The sequence below is a fragment of the Ochotona princeps genome, chromosome 11, assembly GCF_030435755.1.
Source record: "Ochotona princeps isolate mOchPri1 chromosome 11, mOchPri1.hap1, whole genome shotgun sequence".
NCBI lineage: Eukaryota > Metazoa > Chordata > Mammalia > Lagomorpha > Ochotonidae > Ochotona > Ochotona princeps.
In genome coordinates this window covers 6,924,165-6,942,606 of record NC_080842.1, presented here as the reverse complement: position 1 = coordinate 6,942,606, position 18,442 = coordinate 6,924,165, and the positions used below count along the sequence as shown (strand labels likewise).

The 18,442-nt window shown below is 52.2% G+C and overlaps 1 protein-coding gene across 1 annotated transcript; it reads right to left on the bottom strand.

Annotated features, from left to right (window-relative positions):
- Positions 1-346: 346 nt before the first annotated feature.
- On the bottom strand, positions 347-10,972 carry GINS4 (GINS complex subunit 4). Its single transcript, XM_004592725.3, has 7 exons — positions 10,778-10,972; positions 6,987-7,073; positions 5,554-5,667; positions 4,049-4,146; positions 3,793-3,881; positions 972-1,062; positions 347-867 (listed from the first exon to the last, which is right to left on the bottom strand). The coding sequence occupies exons 1-7, from the start codon at positions 10,871-10,873 to the stop codon at positions 771-773; spliced, it is 672 nt and encodes a 223-aa protein (XP_004592782.1). The 5' UTR covers positions 10,874-10,972; the 3' UTR covers positions 347-770.
- Between the last annotated feature and the right edge of the window lie 7,470 nt (positions 10,973-18,442).

Below are 18,442 nucleotides of genomic sequence, written 5' to 3'. Positions count from 1 at the left end.
CTGGAGTGTTTATCTGCTGACCTTCCAGCAAGCAGGAAAAGGCAGGAGTGTAGGTAGCTTCTCACCACATTCCACAGAATTAATGCCTCACTTGTTGTCCAACAGCCTCCCTCTAACTCACTGAAGCTGATCCACATGAAGTCAGCATCATCCGTGGCCACTGACATGTGACATGTTTCAAAGAGAAGCTGCTACTACAGTGACAACATGGGAGAACATGGCTTGGGGCCAAGGCCAGCCTGGCCTTGAGGCCCAGTTTGTGGGCCCCCAGAGACAGCGAGGGTCACAGTTCAACAGCAGTGAGCGTGTGTTTCATTGGCTCAGGCTAGAGCCGCACAGACCCTCCTTCTTGTACAAACTTGGAGAGTAACAAGGATTTATTGGTTTGGTTGGGGCTGGAGGTTCAGTATGACAGATTTCAAACATAGTAACAGAAGTTCCAAAGGTTAGTTCCCACAACCCAGAGGGCCCAGTTGCGTTCATCTCTGTATTCTTTCCACTGGGAGGTAACAGGTCGATGCATCCTCTGGCTGCCTTCAGAGGAGAAAGGTGCCCGGCACAGAGCAATGGCCCCACCTGCTGACGCCAGCCAGAACGGCAGGCAGCTGGGCAGGAGCCTCCATCAGTCCCTTTCAAGGGAGCCACACAGTTCTGTGGAAAGGTCAGAGGTCTGCAGAGCCTCATCATCATCGTTGCCCCTCACAGAACGGTAGGTGGGCGTCTGGTATCCCTGCCCAGGGGCCCTGTCTCCGTGCCGGGGATTCACAGCTTCAGATTAGCTGTACAGCACCAGAAGCGACCAGAGGTGCAATGGTTTTGTAGCGGATCAGGTGCTGCGAGCCCTCCTCCAGGTCGATGACGTAGTCCCTGGAAAAATGGGAGGAGAGGTCACCTGCAGAGCCTGGCCGCTTCTCGGGGGAGAGGGACAGAGGGAAGGGCTGGAGAAGGGGGGATCGATGCAAGACACTCACCTCTGCTCATCAGACTCAGGCTCCACCAGGATGTTCTCCTGTCGCTCTTTCACTCTCAGAAACACGTATGAATTTAGGTCGGGCTTGGGCACTTCCAGAAAAACAGCAGCAGTGTCAATCAGAAAAGGCTCGGCTAACACGGACCATGCAGGTAAGACTGCGGGAACGTCAGCTCATCAGGGGCGGGGTGACAAGGAGACCTGGCTCCTTGGAAAATCACGAATGACTTCACACAGAGATCACTCGCTCCACAGGGGACGGATGCTCAGAATGTGCATGGCATCCTGCTGCAGTCACTCCTCCAAGACATGAGGCCACAGCAGCTGTGCATAGTACCACACCCTAAGCATACCACCTACACACCCCTGTCCACAACAAAGCAAAGGTAGGTAGGTGACTACAGGCACAGATGAACAATCACAATCAAATGCCATCTCCCTCATGCAGCTTACTGGAGTGGGAGGATGAGAAGGCACCATGGCCGTGTAAGAGCAGAAAGCAAAGGGCAGGAGGCCAGCACTGCGCTGTGGCCATCTGACAGGCAAGCTAGCTCTTACTGATGAGCTTTGCTCTGGGCAGTCCGAAGTGGATACACCCCACAGAGGGAATGAGTCACAGCCCCGTAGGCACAAGGCGGGGCTCTGGGAGATGTTACCACACTATTCAGAACAGCATGGAGTTTACAATTTATGAGCTGCTTATTTCTAGAATCTTCCACTTAGTATTTTTAAATCTGAAAGGCAGCTACTGAGAGAAAAGGAGAGACAGAGAGGTCCTTTGTCTCCTGGTTCGCTCCTTAAGTAACTGCAACAGTCAGTCTGAAGCCCAAGAGCTTTGTCTGGGTCTCCCACATGAGTACAAGGATCAAAACCTCTGGGCCCTCCATCCTCCTCCATTGCCTTCCCAGGCCATGAGCAGGGAGCTAGATGGGAAGTGAAGCTGCCAGGTCTCAAACCAGCACCCATATGGGATGGTAGCAATGAAGGCAGAAGCTCAGCCTGCTATGCAATGGTGACAGTCCCCTACCAGTATCTTTGCTGTGCGCAACTGCAGGGACCTAAAACTGTGGAAAGTGAAACTATGGGTAAAGGGAACTGCTGTGCATTGTGGAGGATGCTGAGTAAGAAACACGACAGCTACTGGCTCCAAAATGGAGCTGCTTGCATCAACCCTAACAAGCCAAACAAGCTGAGGGGTTACAAGAAGGTAGTTTCCTATGCGTGACTGCCTAGTTGACTGGCAGGGGAGACTGCCAAAACCACACACTTCCTCAGTCACTGCCAGCTGATACAGAAAGCACCCGGACCAAGGATACCTGCTGTCTGCTCAAGCTCAGACCAAGGTCACCCTGGTTACCAGCTGCTTTGGTCAGGGAGGACTGCTGCAACACATCTGCTGTGATCTTCTGCATTTCTGCCTTCAGAAACTTCCTTGGTGCTCACGCTGAGGTGTAGCGGGAAAAGCAGGTGTCACATAGGGGCACTGGCTGGAGTCCCGGCTGCTCCATTTTTAAACCACCTCCTTGTTGATGGCCTGAGAAAGCAGCAGGAGATGGCCCAGGTCCTTAGGAAGAAGCTCCTGCTGGCCTGGGGCTGGCCACTGCAGGCATCTGGGGAGTGAATCAGCAGATGGAAGACCTCCTTCTCTTCGTATCTTGCCTACATACCTCCCCCTTCATATTCTGCCTTTCAAATAAGTCATTTTTTAAAAATAAAGCATTTGCCTCACTCACTGAATGTGTTTCATATTTGCTACGGCATGGATTCCCCTGGTGGCCGTCTCCCAGTGGGTATCCTCCTTTGGAGCGTCTCACTATTGTTTACATGCACGTGGACGAGTGTGACCTGCAGACTCCTGGTGAGGCCAGGGCCCAGCAGTGCAAGATCCTCAATGACACGGGGATGCCATGGAGCATGTACTACGAAGGAAAGGTGTGCCTGAAAGGTGAGTGGGCCTGGGTGGGAGCAGCAGGGACGCACACAGAATCAGGCGTGATGTCTCCTAACACATAACTTCATATAAACGAGTGGCAGGAGGAATCAGACAGCCTGGGTCAGGATGCTGGGGTGCACAGGTTGAGAAGTGTGCAGGTGCCCTCCCTGACCAGCAGCCAGCTCAGGCCAGGCGGGGTGTGAGCAGGGCTCCTTCTCCTCTCCCTGGAAGTTCTGAGAGCATCGATTCCCAGACACTTTGCAGCTCTGAAAAGCCTGCTCAGCTTCCCGCTGCTCCTTCCCAGCTGTCACTGGCGTCTGACAGGCTCTTGTGGCCTCACAGGCACCACCTGACCCACTAACGGCAGGCCTATCTATCTCACTGCGTAGCTTCCACTCCACAGCCTCGCTCTCAGCCCCAGAAGGCAGCAGGACAAGAGCCATGTGAATGTTTCAGGACACAGGACAGTGTCCCCATAGTGCTGGGACAACGGGCCTGACTTGGGAATTCCTAGGCCTGCCTTTCATGTGACTCAATCAATGGGATGAGATGGAAGCAGGAACAATCAGCCCACCTGCTCCAGTCCCATACCCCAAAACTTTGAACTGCACGATTGCCTCCGGCTCACTCTTGTGATGGCCAACATGTCTCCCAGGACCTGAGAGTGGGAAGGGACCCCGAGACTAGTTATCCGCGAGGGCATCAGGGTGGGGCCTAGGGCACTGGGACTGTGTCCTGGGAAGTCTGCATCCACAAGTTTGCTTGAAATGCTGGATGCAGTGTGTAACCTGAACCCCTCCTGTTTGCTGCTGGTCTACATCCATGCGTCTGCATGACTGAGCAGGAGGAATGATGGCACGTCCACCTTGTAAGGATGGGCCCTGCTCACCTGCGCGGAGGAGGTCCACTTTTTGTAGATTGGGCGGCATATGCTTTAAGGCCACATTCTTGAGGTAGCTCTCTGTGCTGGCCATGTACCTGGAACACACAAATTCCAGGTGCCTGAGTTCCCCCCGCTGCCAACAGTGCCCAGGGCCATAATAGCTCTAAGGTGGGCATCAGGGATAAACCGGCCTCCCTGCTCCCCCAGACTCACGCTCAGAACCAGGACCAGCTGGCAGCCCCCGGCCTCTGTGCCCACTCACTCTTTGGCAAAGACTAGCTCTTCCAGAGACAGGCTGGACGGCTGCCCCTCAGGCCGTGACTGCTCCTTCTCCAGGATGTGAGGGAAGAACTTCTCTATCTGTGAGGATGGAGGAGGAGCATGCTGAGTGCACCTGTCAGGACTCCAGGGCCAGGCCCACCTGCTCTATGGGCATGCTGGGTCTTGAAGCTGCAGGGGAAACTCTTCCTCCAGGGGACTTTGTTCCAGACTGCCAGAAGGCAAGCTGCCCAGAACCCAAAGACGCAGTGAAAAGGCTCCAGAAAGGCAGAGAGCTGATAAGGGATGGGAGACTCCCTGTCTTTCCCTCTTTCTGTAAACCTGCCTTTCAAAGAAACATCTTTAAATATATATATATATACACATACATATTATATATATATTTAAATATATACTTTATATATTTAAATACATATCATATATACTTATATGTATATATAAGAATATATACAAAGGAGTGGCTCATAATCATTCACTGCCATCTTCCTTTTGACAGTGGCAAAATGTTCACACCTTGGGGCCAGCACCATGGTATAATATAATAAGCCTTCACTTGTGATACCAGCACCCCATATGGGCACCGATTCAATTCCCAGTTGCTCCATTTCCCATCTAGCTCCCTGGTAATGTGCCTGAAAAAGTAGTGGAGGAGGCCCGGTGGTGTGGCCTAGCGGGTAAAGTCCTCGCCTTGAAAGCCTCGGGATCCCATATGGCCACCGGTTCTAGTCACGGCAGCTCCACTTCCCATCCAGCTCCCTGCTTGTGGGCTGGGAAGGCAGTCGGGGGCGGCCCAAAGCCTTGGGACCCTGCGTCCATGTGGGAGACCCGGAAGAGGTTCCTGGTTCCTGGCTTCGTATCAGCACAGCACCGGCCATTGTGGTCACTTGGGGAGTGAATCATTGGATAGAAGATCTTCCTCTCTGTCTCTCCTCCTCTCTGTATGTCTGACTTTGTAATAAAAATAAATTAAAAAAAAAAAAAAAAAAAAAGAAGAAAAAGAAAAAGTAGTGGAGGATGGCCCAAGTCTTTGGGCCCTTGCACCCATTTTGGAGACTGGGAAGAAATTCTTGGTTCCCACCTTTGAATTGGTCCAGCTTTGGCTTTTACAGCCATTTGGGGAGTCAACTAGTAAGTGGAAGATCTCTCTTCCTGTCTCTCCTCTCTCTATAACTGCCTTTCAGATAAAAGTAAATCTTTTTTTAAAAAAAATGAATCAACCAGCTGAGTTTATGAGACCAACACACACTCTACCCTGGCACCATGAGGCAGCTCCAAGGGGGAGCACTCACCTCCTGGATGAACAGACTGTGCAGCACCCGGCCCCCTAAGCTTCCCACATCAACCTCCTGTGCCCCTCCACTCTTTAGGTGCCCTGACAGAGGGTTCTCAGCAGCACCTGTGGCCTGCAGACGCTCCCAGCCCCAGCCAACTTCCTCCCAGGACTCGCAGTGGTGCTGCCATAACACCCAGGGTGGCCACATGTCCAACCTTCATGAGCCGACACCGCAGATAGCTGCTGAGGACGAAGCGGATCCTTTCCAACTCCATCCGATGGATGGCGACCTTCAGGTCCCCCTTTGGGGCTCTCCTGAGATTGCTTTCCTATAAACAGAAAAAACTCAGGTTTATAAGAAACACATTTAAGGTCCAAGGACTGAGTCCTGGCAATGCCATGGACACAAAGATTCTGTGTGAGTCCAGGGAAAACCAGAAACTCTTGGGAGTTTTCACTTCAGGACCTGCCCTGTGGCATGGAGGGCAAAGCCGCAGCCTGTGATGCCCACATCCCATATGGGCACTGGTTTGAGTACCAACTGCTCCACTTCTGATCCAGCTCTCTGCTAACACTCCTAGGAAAGCAGTGGAGAATGGCTCAAGTCCTTGAACTTCAGTATCCACATGAGAGACCCAGAAAAAGCTCCTGGCTCTGACCAGGCCAGGCCCAGCTCCAGCTGTTGCAGCCTTTTAGGGAATGGACCAGCAGATGGAAGACCTCTCTGTCTGCCTGATCCCTGTCACCCAAGCAGGAGACCCCCAAAAAACCTGTCTGCTCTCTGCCTCAGCCTGCCCTAGACCTGACTATTACTGACATTTGGGGAGTGAATCAGAAAATAGACTGTCTCTCACTCTTTGTCACTCTGCCTCTCAAATAAAAATAAATTTTTAAAAAACAACGTATGACATACGTATAAACCTTAAGCAGTCCTCATTTACTTAAATAAAGTGACTACTTGCAGAGGCCCTGGATGGAGTCCCATTTAATTGTAAAGATGCAGAGATGCCTAACGGGCCTACAGTTACAGTGTTCACATATAAGCTGAGGGGCTGGTATGCTACCACCTGTATCGCTGCCACTCCACATGCACCCCAGTTCAAGTTTCAGATGCTCCATTTCTAGTCCAGCTCCATGCTAATGCAGCTGGGAAAGCAGAGAGAGATAGCCCAAGACCTTTGGTCCCTGCACCCACACGGGAGACTCAAATGGAATTCCGGCATCCTGGCCTTGGCTTGGTCCAGCCCTGGCCATTGTGGCTATTTAGGGATTGAATGAGTGTATGGAAGATTTCTTCCCTTGCCTTTCTCATAAATGAATCTTTAAATTGAGAAACTCCTGAAACATTACCAAGCCCCTCGGAGCTGATCATGATTTAGGGGTAGGGGTATAAGGCAGGAGTGTGAGGAACAGGAGGCCTGACTCGCTCTGCTCAATTAGCTCATCTAGGCAGAGCCTAGATGAGGCCAATGGTGGTAGCTTTCTAGATGCCTCCAGATATTTCCAGGAAGTCTTCTGCTTGGTCAGTACAGATAACCAGTCCAATTTTAACCACGATGATGCTGAGGGGCTGAACCAAAGCCAACAGCACTACTGTCCCCGTGGCTGTGGCTTTCTCCTCCGTTACTGCTGCCCAGGCCACTTTTACCATGTGATCCAGCTGCTCCATCATGCAATCCACGATCTCACACTTGCTATCCAGCAGCTCGGGGGCAAACTTCTCATTCAACCAGGCCTGGGGAAGAAGAACATGGAGACAGTGCATCACTCACAAGGCTCCCACCTCAGTAGCCACAGACAGCTCGGGCACAGAAACCCGCCTGCCCGTGGAAACACTGTAGATGTGCTAAAGATAAACAAAGCTGCACGCAGTTGCCCCGGTCTCCCTCAGAGCAGGTTGTGCCAACCAATCGCTGTGGCCATTAGCCCCACCTGTGGTCGCCTGGCCACTTGGCACTCCCTTCAGCAGTGACCACCCTACTCTGAGAGTAATACTGCAGGAATCTATGTGTCTTCCTTCTGCAGCTCAGAGCATTCTGCAAACACTGCCCCATTCCTGATCACAACCTGTGAGAGGAAAGGCACATGGCTATCCTTATCTTCTGATAAGAAAACTCAGATTGGGCCTGGCTAAAGTCCTCGCCTTGAACGCCTGGGATCCCATATGGGCGCCGGTTCTAGTCACGGCAGCTCCACTTCTCATCCAGCTCCCTGCTTGTGGCCTGGGAAAACAGTTGAAGACTGCCCAAGGCCTTGGGACCCTGCACCCACATGGGAGATCTGGAAAAGGTTCCTGGTTCCCGGCTTCGGATCGGTGCGCACCGGCCATTGTGGTCACTTGGGGAGTGAATCATCAGACGGAAGATCTTCCCCTCTGTCTCTCCTCCTCTCTGTATATCTGACTTTGTAATCAAAAATAAATAAATCTTAAAAAAAAAAAAAAAGAAAACTCAGATTGAGGGGAGACACTGTGGCGTAGTACGCTAAGCCTCTGCCTCTGGTACCACACCCATATGGCACAGGTTCATGCTCTGGCTGCTCCACTTTCTATCCAGCTCCCTGCTTGTGGCCTGGGAAAGAAATGGAAGACAACCCAAGTCCTTGGCATCCTGCACCCACATGAGACCTAGAAGAAGCTCCTGGCTCAGGAGTAGCTCAGCTCTGGAGTGAACCAGCAGATGGAAGAGCTCTCTGCAACTCTGCCTTTCAAATATAAAATAAATCTTCTAAAAAGACAAAAACACTCAGCCTGAGTGACATACTGATGGCTTTGCAAAATGAGGGCTCCCCATGGAGGATGTCACCTGGCCAGTGTTAGTGCAAGAGACCATGACTCTACCTGCTGCCCACATTTCATTACAGGAAGGCCAGTTTAACACAGTCGATCAGGCTCAGCCTATTTTCCCCTCAAGCCCTGGAGTTGCTGCTTCTCCAATTATCCCCCTCCAGCCAACCCTTCAACTCTGGGCACTGCTGCTGTCCTGAGCATTATCAGGTGCATGGATGCCAGTCACAGGGTGGTAGGTACACCAAGTGAGCCAGGCAAGCAACAGGCATAGTGAGGGAAAAGGCCAGACATTCTGCAGGATTCATAAAAAGGAGGCATGCTGGGCCGGGCATGGTAGTCTAGTGGCTAAAGTCCTTGCCTTGCACACTCAGGGATCCCAAATGGCGCTGGTTTGTATGCCGACTGCTCCGCTTCCCATCCAGCTCCCTGTTTATGGCCTAGAAAAGCAGTCAAGGTTAGCCCAAGGCCTTGAGACCCTGCAGCTGCATGGGAGACCCAGAAGAGGCTGCTGGTTCCTGGCTTCAATCGGCTCAGCTACAGCCGTTGCAGTCATTTGGGGAGTGAACCAGTAAACAGAAGATCTTTCTCTCTCTCTCCTTCACTCTGCAAATCTGCCTTTCCAATAAAAATAAATAAATCTTAAAAAATTCAGTGGATGGACAGCATCTTTCTGTTAATAAGTAAAATGATGATCCACAAAGTAATTCTTTGGGTTGAGCACAGGGTGTCTGAGTTCCTTGCAATTAAAGGCAAACATTGGCTTTGTTTTCAGGGACTTGGGTCCACACCCTGCTCTGCTGCCATCATTGGACCTTGGGCAAAGGTCTCTCCAGCTCCAAGTTCCCACGAATGATGCAAGACAGGTGGTCCGACCACACTGCCTCCCTGAAGGATTACCGCTACTAAATGCCAACATTAGTGGCTGCTGCTTGTGTATCAGGAAGCAGTAGGCACTGTACGTATCACCTCATTTAATCCTCCTGATACTCTGGTGAAGCAGCCACTGATCTCTATACCTACAGTGAAGGCAAAGGGTAAGTCACGGCGCCAAGGCATTTCAGTGCAGACAGCCTGAACTGCCGGCCCTCAGAGCCTCGGGAGAGGGACCTGCAGAGAATGTAACCCTGCTGGCTCTTGGGCAATGCTACAGAAACCATTGCCATCATGGCCGAAAGAACTAGCTCAGAAATGAGTTGTGCAACAGGTTAAGCGGTTATCCGAGACACCGGCATCCGTAGCACTGGTTTGAGTCCTAGCTGGTCCACTTCCCATCCAACGCCTGTTAAGGCACCTAACCAAAGGCAGCAGAAGATGGCCCAAGTGCCTGGGCTTCAGAACCAATGTGGGAGACCTGGACGGAGCTTCAGCCGCTGGCTTCAGCCTGGTCCAGCCATAACGGTTGTGCCTATTTGGGTGTCACTCTGCCTTTCCAAAAAAGTAAGAACACTGAAAATACAGAGACCAAGCAACCCAAGACAACACAGTCCTGAACCACGGAATGCTGTCTCAGAGAACAGGGAGCCATCAGATTAGAGTGGAGCTGTTGGGTTCCCGTGACAGCGGCTGCAGGGTCCTAGTCCAGGTGTCCCTCACTCGGTGGCAGGCTGGTGTAAACAAACTCACCACACTGCAGCAGGACCACAGCACACAGGCTTGTGCTCATCTGTGTTTGCCACAGGCTCCTTCTCTGGTCATTTCAGTGTACTTCTACGTAGCAACAAAACAGTGTGACCTGCAATGCCAGTGGCAGGCATTTCACGCCCACCCACCTGCTGACCACATCAAGAGTCTGCCACCAATGGCCTCCACCTTCCAGGCTGGCTTAACACTGTACGATGTTTGTACATTGATGAAATTGTCTAATGACAGGCTCGTTGCTAAGCAACACACAGCTGTCCCTGGGAAGGAAACAGCAGACAACCAGGGCTGGTTATATTGCAGAAAGGTTTTGAAACCCATGTACTGTCTTTCATCGACCCCATTTTTCATGAACTTTCAGCAAGTTCACATACATAAATTTCTTTTGGGGGGGCACCAATAAAGTGTTATCCTTCAATTCCATTTCCTATGAACTTTTTATTATTTCATTTTTTGAAATGCCATTTACACAGCTTGTATTAACTTTCTGAAGTCTCCCCTTATTTCGACGAACTAAGGTGCAGCACTTATATGTGGGGACCGGTGTTGCGCCCACTTGATGCACCCGGGAAAGCAGCAGCAGATGGCCCAAGTGCACAGACCCCCGCCGCCCACGCGAGAGCCCCACAAGGAGTTCTGGGCTCCTGGCACAGCTCTGGCATTCGAGAAGCGAACCATTCTCGATCTTTCCATCTCCCCCTCTCAAGTTACCAAATCCTAAAGAGCTCACACGTCCTTGCCACACCTTCAGTCCGGGTTTCCTGGTCTGCTCGAGGTGCCCCCCCATCCCCCGCTGCCCTTTACCGACCAGCCTTTATCAAGTGCTCCGAGTTGGAACCTCGGAGGTTTCTCAGACTACCTACTCCTCTTTAAAAAGCTAAGGTTCGGCCTCAGTTCCCTTAAATCCCACTTTCTAATTCCCAACATCTGCACACAGCGGGACTAAGAACAGCAGGAAACCCAAGAGGCTAAGGAAGGAGCCGGGGCCCGGGCCGCTTCTGCGTCGCGCTCACCTGCTCCAGCCGCTCAATGAGCTCCGCGGGGGTCAGGATCACCTCGTCACTCTCCTCATCCGAGTCCTGGACCGCGAAGTCCAGCTGCTCCGCCATCTCCTCGGCAGGCCGCTACCCTCTGAGGATCAAACAACCCAGAACGCCCCCCGAAGAGGCGCTGGCCAGAAGCCCGCCCCTCCCCCGACGCGGCCGGTACGGGGGAATTCTCCCGCTTCCCCGGCCCCGCCCGGGCACCTGCCGGGACAGCGCCGGACACCCGGAGCGGCCGGCGGCCGGCGGCACCACTCCCGCGACGCCGCGACACCGAAGCTGCGAGAACGACGCCGCCGACTTGCGGAAGCCTCCAGTTCTCCGGCGCCCGCGTTCCTCTCAGAAATCTCCCGCCCGGGCCAACGTCACCGCGCACGCACGGCGCCGACCAATCACGGCCTGAGGGGAAGCTTCTTCGCCCCGAGCGCCGGGGGGGCGGGGCCTCGGCGGCGGCGCGTGCGGACGTAAGGGGGCGCCGGGGAGCCGCAGCTGCCGGGTGGCCTGAGTGCGCGCTCCCGCCTCGGCCTGTGGGGGAATGGTTTCTGTCGCTCTCTGCCTTCGTGGCGCTTCCTGAAGGCGCGTGGGCTGGAGACAGCCACTTCCGGCCGTAGAAGCCTCCGGGCCGGAGGGTCTTAACTGTTAGAAATGCAGATTCCGAGGCGCCACGTGGACACGTAGTGCAGCAAAACCCGCGGTGATGGCGATTGGTGATGGTGATGGTGGTTGGGATTTGGGGAGGGCTGTTAGGGTGTCTGCCCCAGTTGAGGGACTTCTCCGTGTTTTGGCTTCAGAAAGTCTGATAAAAATAGGATTAAAATACACCTTTGAGCATCCATACAATCCAGGATCGAGGTTCAGGCTACTCCACTGCGACCTGGAAAACAGCTGAGGATGACGCAAGTGTTGGACTCCTGTTCCCACATAGGAGACGAAGAAGTCCCTGGCTCCTGGCTTCAGCCTGGCCCAGCCTCCTCTCTCCCCCTCTATAACTGCCTTTCAAATAAATTTTTTGTTAGCTAATAAACAAAAAATGAGGGCTGGGCGCTGGTATCCCACTGGGTATGAGGTTGTGTTCTGGCTGCTCCACTTTCCACCCAGCTCCCTATTACTGCTCCTGGGAAAGCAGTGGAGGCCCCTGAGCCCACATGGGAGACCCAGAAAACACTCTTGGTTCCCGCTGGTGTGCATGAGAGCCAGGGCTAGGGGCGGGCCAAGGACAAGACCCTGGATGAACAAGGCTGCAGAACCCTTCCACATATGTGTGGATTGGGTCGTGGGTTAGGGTGTGCTGGGCTAAACTGCAGCACTCACAGGTGTATATGGGAACCTGATTGGGATGTGGCATGGACCAGACTAGTCTGCTGCACATACTGGCACACATAGGAGCTGGGGCTGAGGGTAGGGCTGATGGGGAGTTGTTAGTGGTCACCCCAACTAGGCTGCAGTCCCCACTGGTGTGTGCAAAGGTGAGGTCTGTGGCATGCTGGGCTAGGCTACAACCAACTACAACCACCAGTATAAGGATAGCCTTTATGGGTGACAGACTGAACTGGACCCTGTACTGGCTGGCACAAGCCAGAGCCAGGTCTGGGGCCACCCCAGGTGAAGTGTCTTGGGGGACTCTCCAACCAGACCACCTTGATTGCTGATGCCTATGCCTTAGATGGCATGCCTAGGTGCATAAGGGGGACATGACAGGCAGCTCATTTGGGCCTGCAGAGGAGGTCGAATGTCATGTAAGAAAATGGAGAGTAGAACAAGTTGGACAACTCTGAAAAAGCTTTGGCAGCAAATATCTGGGTGAGTGGATGTGCTGGGATGGACTCTGTCAGTCAATAGACCTTGAAAGGATTTTCTCAACCTTGGAGCAGCAAAGCTATCAAAATTACTCAGGCAGTGCCCTAAAATATTCTTCTCCACAGTGGGGTTACTAAGATGATCTCAAGTGGACAACACCCCTCCCCCATCCTCAGGTATTTTTGTAGTTTGGCAGCTGGGAGCAGACTCCTAACCCTCCCCATTACAGGAAAAAAAAAAAAATGGAAAAAAAGGAAAATTGGAATCATTTGTCCCATCTACTTTCCCCTATGCCTTGACCCTCCCCACCCTATTCAGTGGTTCTCATGGGCCTGCATTCTTGTCAACTATGTAAACAACATCAAAAATAAAATAAAATAAAGTAAATAAAGTAAAGTAAATAGGAGAAGTGGGGCAATGCTGGGTTAGGACATGCCCTGACACCCAGATAGGGGGTCTACAGATTGCCCAGGGAGGGGTCTGAGGGCGTATTGGAGTGGGAGTGGCTGAGGGCATGTGGACACGGGAGGAATGACTTCTGGGGTCTTCCACAGAGTGGGCCACTACGCTTGAAGGTAGGCAAGGGAGCTGAGACAGTAGTTTAGAGGGGTTGAAGTTGCAAGGCATGTCTGGGTCAGGCCAAGGCACCCGCCCACGTGGGAGACCTGGATTGGGTTAAATAGCAGTGCCTGGCACATGTAAAAGCTGAGGCTGGGGGTTGGGAGCACACCTGACTGGGCTAGGTCACAGTATCTGTCTATGAGTGTCAAAACGAGGGGTGGGCCATGTCAGGCTAGGACATAAGAGAACTGGATCTGGGAGCAGATTCTGTAGGAGGCTTGTGGGCTTGCCTCCACGAGATTGCATACCTGTTGGTTTATGTGGCAAACTGGAGGTAGTGATGGACCAAGCCAGAATTCACCTGACAGAAACCCACCTGACGCTCATGAGGGCTGGGGCTGGGAGGAGGCCAGGCTGGGCCAAGCTGCAGCACTGCCAACAAATGTAATGACTGGGACTGAGGGCAGGCCATGCCAAGCAGGGCTGCTGCCCCTTCTGGCACATGTGGGATCCAGGGCTGGGAGCAGACCTGGTAGGGGAGCTTGGGGAACTCTCCTGCTAGGCTGCAGTTCATGCTGGTGAGCACAACAGCTAGGACTGGGGAGCAGGCTAGACCAGGCTGGGCTGCAGCACAGCAGCAGAAACATGTGAGCTGAGTTTGGGGGTGGGTAAGGCAGGGTCAGTCCACAGCCAGTATGGGGTGCAGGCCAGGCTGGATTGAACTGCAGCACCCACCAATTCATATAAGGACTGGAGGTGGGCTAGCCTGGGCCTAGTGAGTGCTGCAACTGGGCTAAGCCAGGCTGCAGCACCTGCTGGTGAATGCCAAGATGGAGGTAGACCATCTTATATTGCACTGTACCCACTGGTACATGTAAGACCCGGGGCCAGAAGTGGACCTATTAGAAGAACCTCCAGGACTGCCCTGCTGGACCTCTGGTTTCATGGGTAAACATGAGACCTGGGACTGGGGGTGGCCGAGGCTGGACACACAAAGTCACAATGGGTATAGGCCAGTCCGGCTAAGCCACAGCACCAGCTGGTAAGTGCCAGGACTGGGTGTAAGTCATGTCAGGCTGGACCGCAGTACCCCCTGGCAAGTGTAAGATATGGGGCTGAGAGAATGCCTGGCAACTGAACTGTGGACATTTCCCTGCTAGGCTTTACCTGCCACTGGTGAGCATGAGGATCAGGGTTGGGGGCAGGCCAGACTGGACAAGGTGACCATACCTGTAGGCGTACTTAAGGACTGAGTCTGAGCTAAGCCACAGTATCCATGGGTGTGCCCAAGAGCTGGATGAGAGGTAGGCTGGGCGGGGCTAGGGTGCAGCAAAGGCTGGCATGCACAAAGACCAGGCCTGGGGATAGGCTTAGTGTGGGTTATTGTGAATTGCCCTGACTAGGCTGTGGCACTCACTGGTGTGCGTGAGGACTGGGTCTGTAGTGGACTGGCTGGGATGGGCTGCATACTCATGGATTTGGTTCATGGTTGGGGTGGAACTGACCAGGCACCTGCATCAACTGATATGTGCATTGGCTGGTGCAGGTGACAGGCCAAATCTGATCCTGCACTGGTTGGTGTATGTAAGAATCAAGTTTGAGGTTATCCCAGATGAGGTTTCTTGGGGGACTCTCCAACTAGACCACTGGACCTAGAGTCTGACCGCATGTATCTTCCAACCTTGGCGTCTGTATTGGGACTGAGCCCCTCAGTTGCTGATGCCTGTGGAGTGGACAACATGCCCAGATGCACGTGGAGGACACGACAGCTAGCTCATTTAGGCCAGAAGGGGATGTAGACTGCCTTGTCAGAAAGTGGAAAGCAGAACAGACTGGAAAATTCTATCCAAGCTTGGCAGCAGGTGTCTGGGCGTGTGGATGCACTAGGTGCATTTGAAGGTGAAATTGATCAACCAATAAACCTTGGTTAGATTTTCTCAACCCTGGAGCAATGAAACCAATAATGTCTCTGGATTATTAAAACCACTTAAGTAACATCATTGGAACACTCTTCCCCACATCAGGGTCTCTAGGGCATCATCAAAGGACCATCTCCCATCCCCTGTGTGCTGATGTAGTTTGTCAGCAAGGAGTGGGCCTTACTTTTCCTTGCCTGCAGACACAGGAGAAAAAAACAAACGTGTCTTACCCATCTTCTTCTTCCCCAATTTAATGCCTAACCTTCCCAACATGAATTTAATGCCTACATGGGCATGCATACCTCTGAACTATAAAAAAATGTTAAAAAGAAGATTAAAAATAAAAAAAATCAGCACATAAGCGTGGTACTTCAATACAGGCATTCATTAAACAATGATCAAATCATGGTAATTAGCATATTCTCCTCAAACCTTCATCTTTTGTGTATGGTGAGGATACTGAGGTCCCCTCTTCTGCAGCCGTGCAGGATTCCCTACATTCCTGCCAACCCTGGGCAGCCTGTCATGCCACGGACCCAGAGCTTCTGCCTCCTGCCTCAGTGTAGCTTTACACCCATTGATTCATGTCCTCACCCTCCTGCCCCCAGCTCTCTGAACTGTTCCATTCTCAACTTCTAGGAGAACATTTTTTGGTAAGATTTACTTTTTTTATTGGCAAGGCAGATTTATAGCAAGGAAAGAGAGAGAGAGAGAGAGAGAATATATTCCATCCACTGGTTCACTCCCCAAGTGACTGCAATGGCCAGAGCTGAGCCGATCTGAAGCCAGGAGTCCCCTTGGGGTCTCCCACACAGATGCAGGGTCCAAGGCTTTGGGCTATCCTCCGCTGCTTTCCCAGGCCACAGGCAGGAAGTTGGATGGGAAATGGAGTAATCAGCACACGAACTGGTGCCCATATGGTATGCAGGCAGAGGATTAGCCAATTGAGGCATCACACTGGCTCCAGAGAACAGTTTCATTAGGACCTATGTTTTAAAGATCTATTATTACTATTATTATTTGAAAGGGAGAATTACAGAGAGGAGAGAGAGAGAGAGAAAGAGAAAGAGAGAGAGATCTTCCATCCACTGGTTCACTCCCTAAATGATGTAGCAGTCAAGACTGGACCAAGCTGAAACCAGGAACCTGGAACTCCATCAGGGTCTTCCGAGTGGATGAGACCCAAGCACTTGGGCCAGCTTCCTCTGCCTTTCCTAGGTGAATTAGCAGGGAGCTGGATCAGAAGTGCAGCAGCTGGCACTTGAACTGGTCCTCCCATGAGATGTTAGCATTGCAGGTTGCAGCTTAACGTGCTAGGCCACAATGCTGACCCCAGTAACAAAAAATTCTGTAAGTCTCTAGGCATGTACATCCAGTTTTACATTATCATCAGCCCCTCTGCTGGGGTCCTGGTATAGTCCTTGCGTTGGCAGACTGGACACTCAGCATCAGCCATGAGGAGAAGGTGTCTGTGTGGCTAGGACCACAATGACCTGCACCCTTGCTGTCATAAGTGAGTCATGCAGACAGCAGCAGAGAACGAGGCCATATGACAGCCTGTCTGCTGGGCGTGGGGGCTGGTGAGTGTGACATGGCACAATGGATGGGGGCCCTCCCTCAGCTCATCCTCACCACAGGGGTGCTGACGGAGGGGTGATCTGTCTTCTAGAACACAGAGCGGTGAGGACCACAGGACGGTAGGAGACCGACAGCCCCGGCCACCATCCCAGCTCGGGTCTCATCTGTCTGGCTAGTTGTGTGTCTGTTCCTCTCTCGATGCCTCCTGCCTAAGGTGATGCTCCACGGCAGGTCCAGCTTTCTGCATGGCTTGCTGCCCCACTGGCCTTGGACCAAGCACGTCAAGTTAAACACACACACGACCGTCCAGGCTTTGTGCTTCCTAGCATCTGGGCTGTTTGGGGACAGTACAGATGCCCCCATCCGATCCAAGGCACACACCTTCTTCCCGGCCTGTGACGGAGACTTGTTTCATGAGCAGCTGTGTCTCACTGTGCCCACCAGGCCTTTAATTGGGATGAAGAGGTCTGGTCACATCCATGCTGCCACATTGCAGCGAATTGCAGAATCAGGGCTCTGGTAGCTATCTACCAAGCCGTTTGGCCTTGGGCGGTTCCCAGAAGTCCTTAGCTACCATTGAGTGCTCATTTCCTGGTAAGCAGTGGGCTGTGAGAATTGGAGGCAAGAGCAGACAGGAACAGAAAGAGGCACCACCGCAGGTCTGGTAGCTAACACCCACGCCCTCCTCTCCTCAACACTCTCCTCCCAAAGAATTCTTTGAAGGGAAACAAACAAAAAAAGAAGCGCCTCAATGACAAAATTCTGTAAGAAGCCGAGGCACAATAAGTAAGTTATTACCAGCTCAATTTGTGCTTTCCTGTTGCTTGGATATTTTAGCCAAATGAAAGTGAAACTTAGACAATTCTGCTAATTACACTGTAGAAATTTAACTTGATAGTGACCCCTTATGGAAAATTGTTGGTAGTGTCTATTTTATTTATATATATATTTAATGCTGGCCTAAAAATTTACAAGCTGAATTTTAAGCTCCCATAGGGTTTCCTGGAGGAAGGTGGAATTCCATGGAACTTCCCATCTGCACCTTTGTGGAGTGCGGGTGGGGCACAGGATATAAGCAGGGGAGTTATACCCTTCCTTTGCTGGTGGGATGTTGTGTCAACTCCTTTTCAAAGAAAACCCATGAACTGTTGGACTCCTGAGTATTCTGGAAGGTAGGTGTGCTTATAGTGGGCCCTCCCCAGAAGATGTTCTGCAGATGAACACTGCAAAACACTCCTTGTTACATGGGCACTTTCCCCAGCTCTAGCAGGGGAAGAATAAAAGCCTGGGTAGACGAAAGCCGGGTACTGCACCGTGGCAGTGTTGGCATGTGTATCGTCCTTCCACAAAGAACAAATGAGCTCGGCATTCCCTTGCCCCATGTTGGCTGGCATCTGTACTTCTCTCTCTGGTGACGCTGGCCGGCAAGCGGCCCAATTTGCTTGACCTACTCAGGAGTGGTAAGCTTTGCTATTACCTTGTAGCAAGGACCCCCTTGAGTACAAAGTACCATTGCACAGTTCATGAGCTTCTTTGAGAACTCTGAAGACACTATAAATGAAGCTGGCCCTCAAGTGGAACTGAGTTTGGGAGCAAAGCTCTTGACCCTCTGGTTTTGATCACAGCTCGGCTTACTGTCACGTATCAGCCACTCCAGGGACATGGAGTGAAGGTCACAGTCACAGGCTGATTCATTATTCACCTACTCAGATGTTTTGCATGTGATCCCTTCCCTCTCCTGCAGATTTCAGATCTCGAAGAGTAAGGTCCCTGGCCAAAG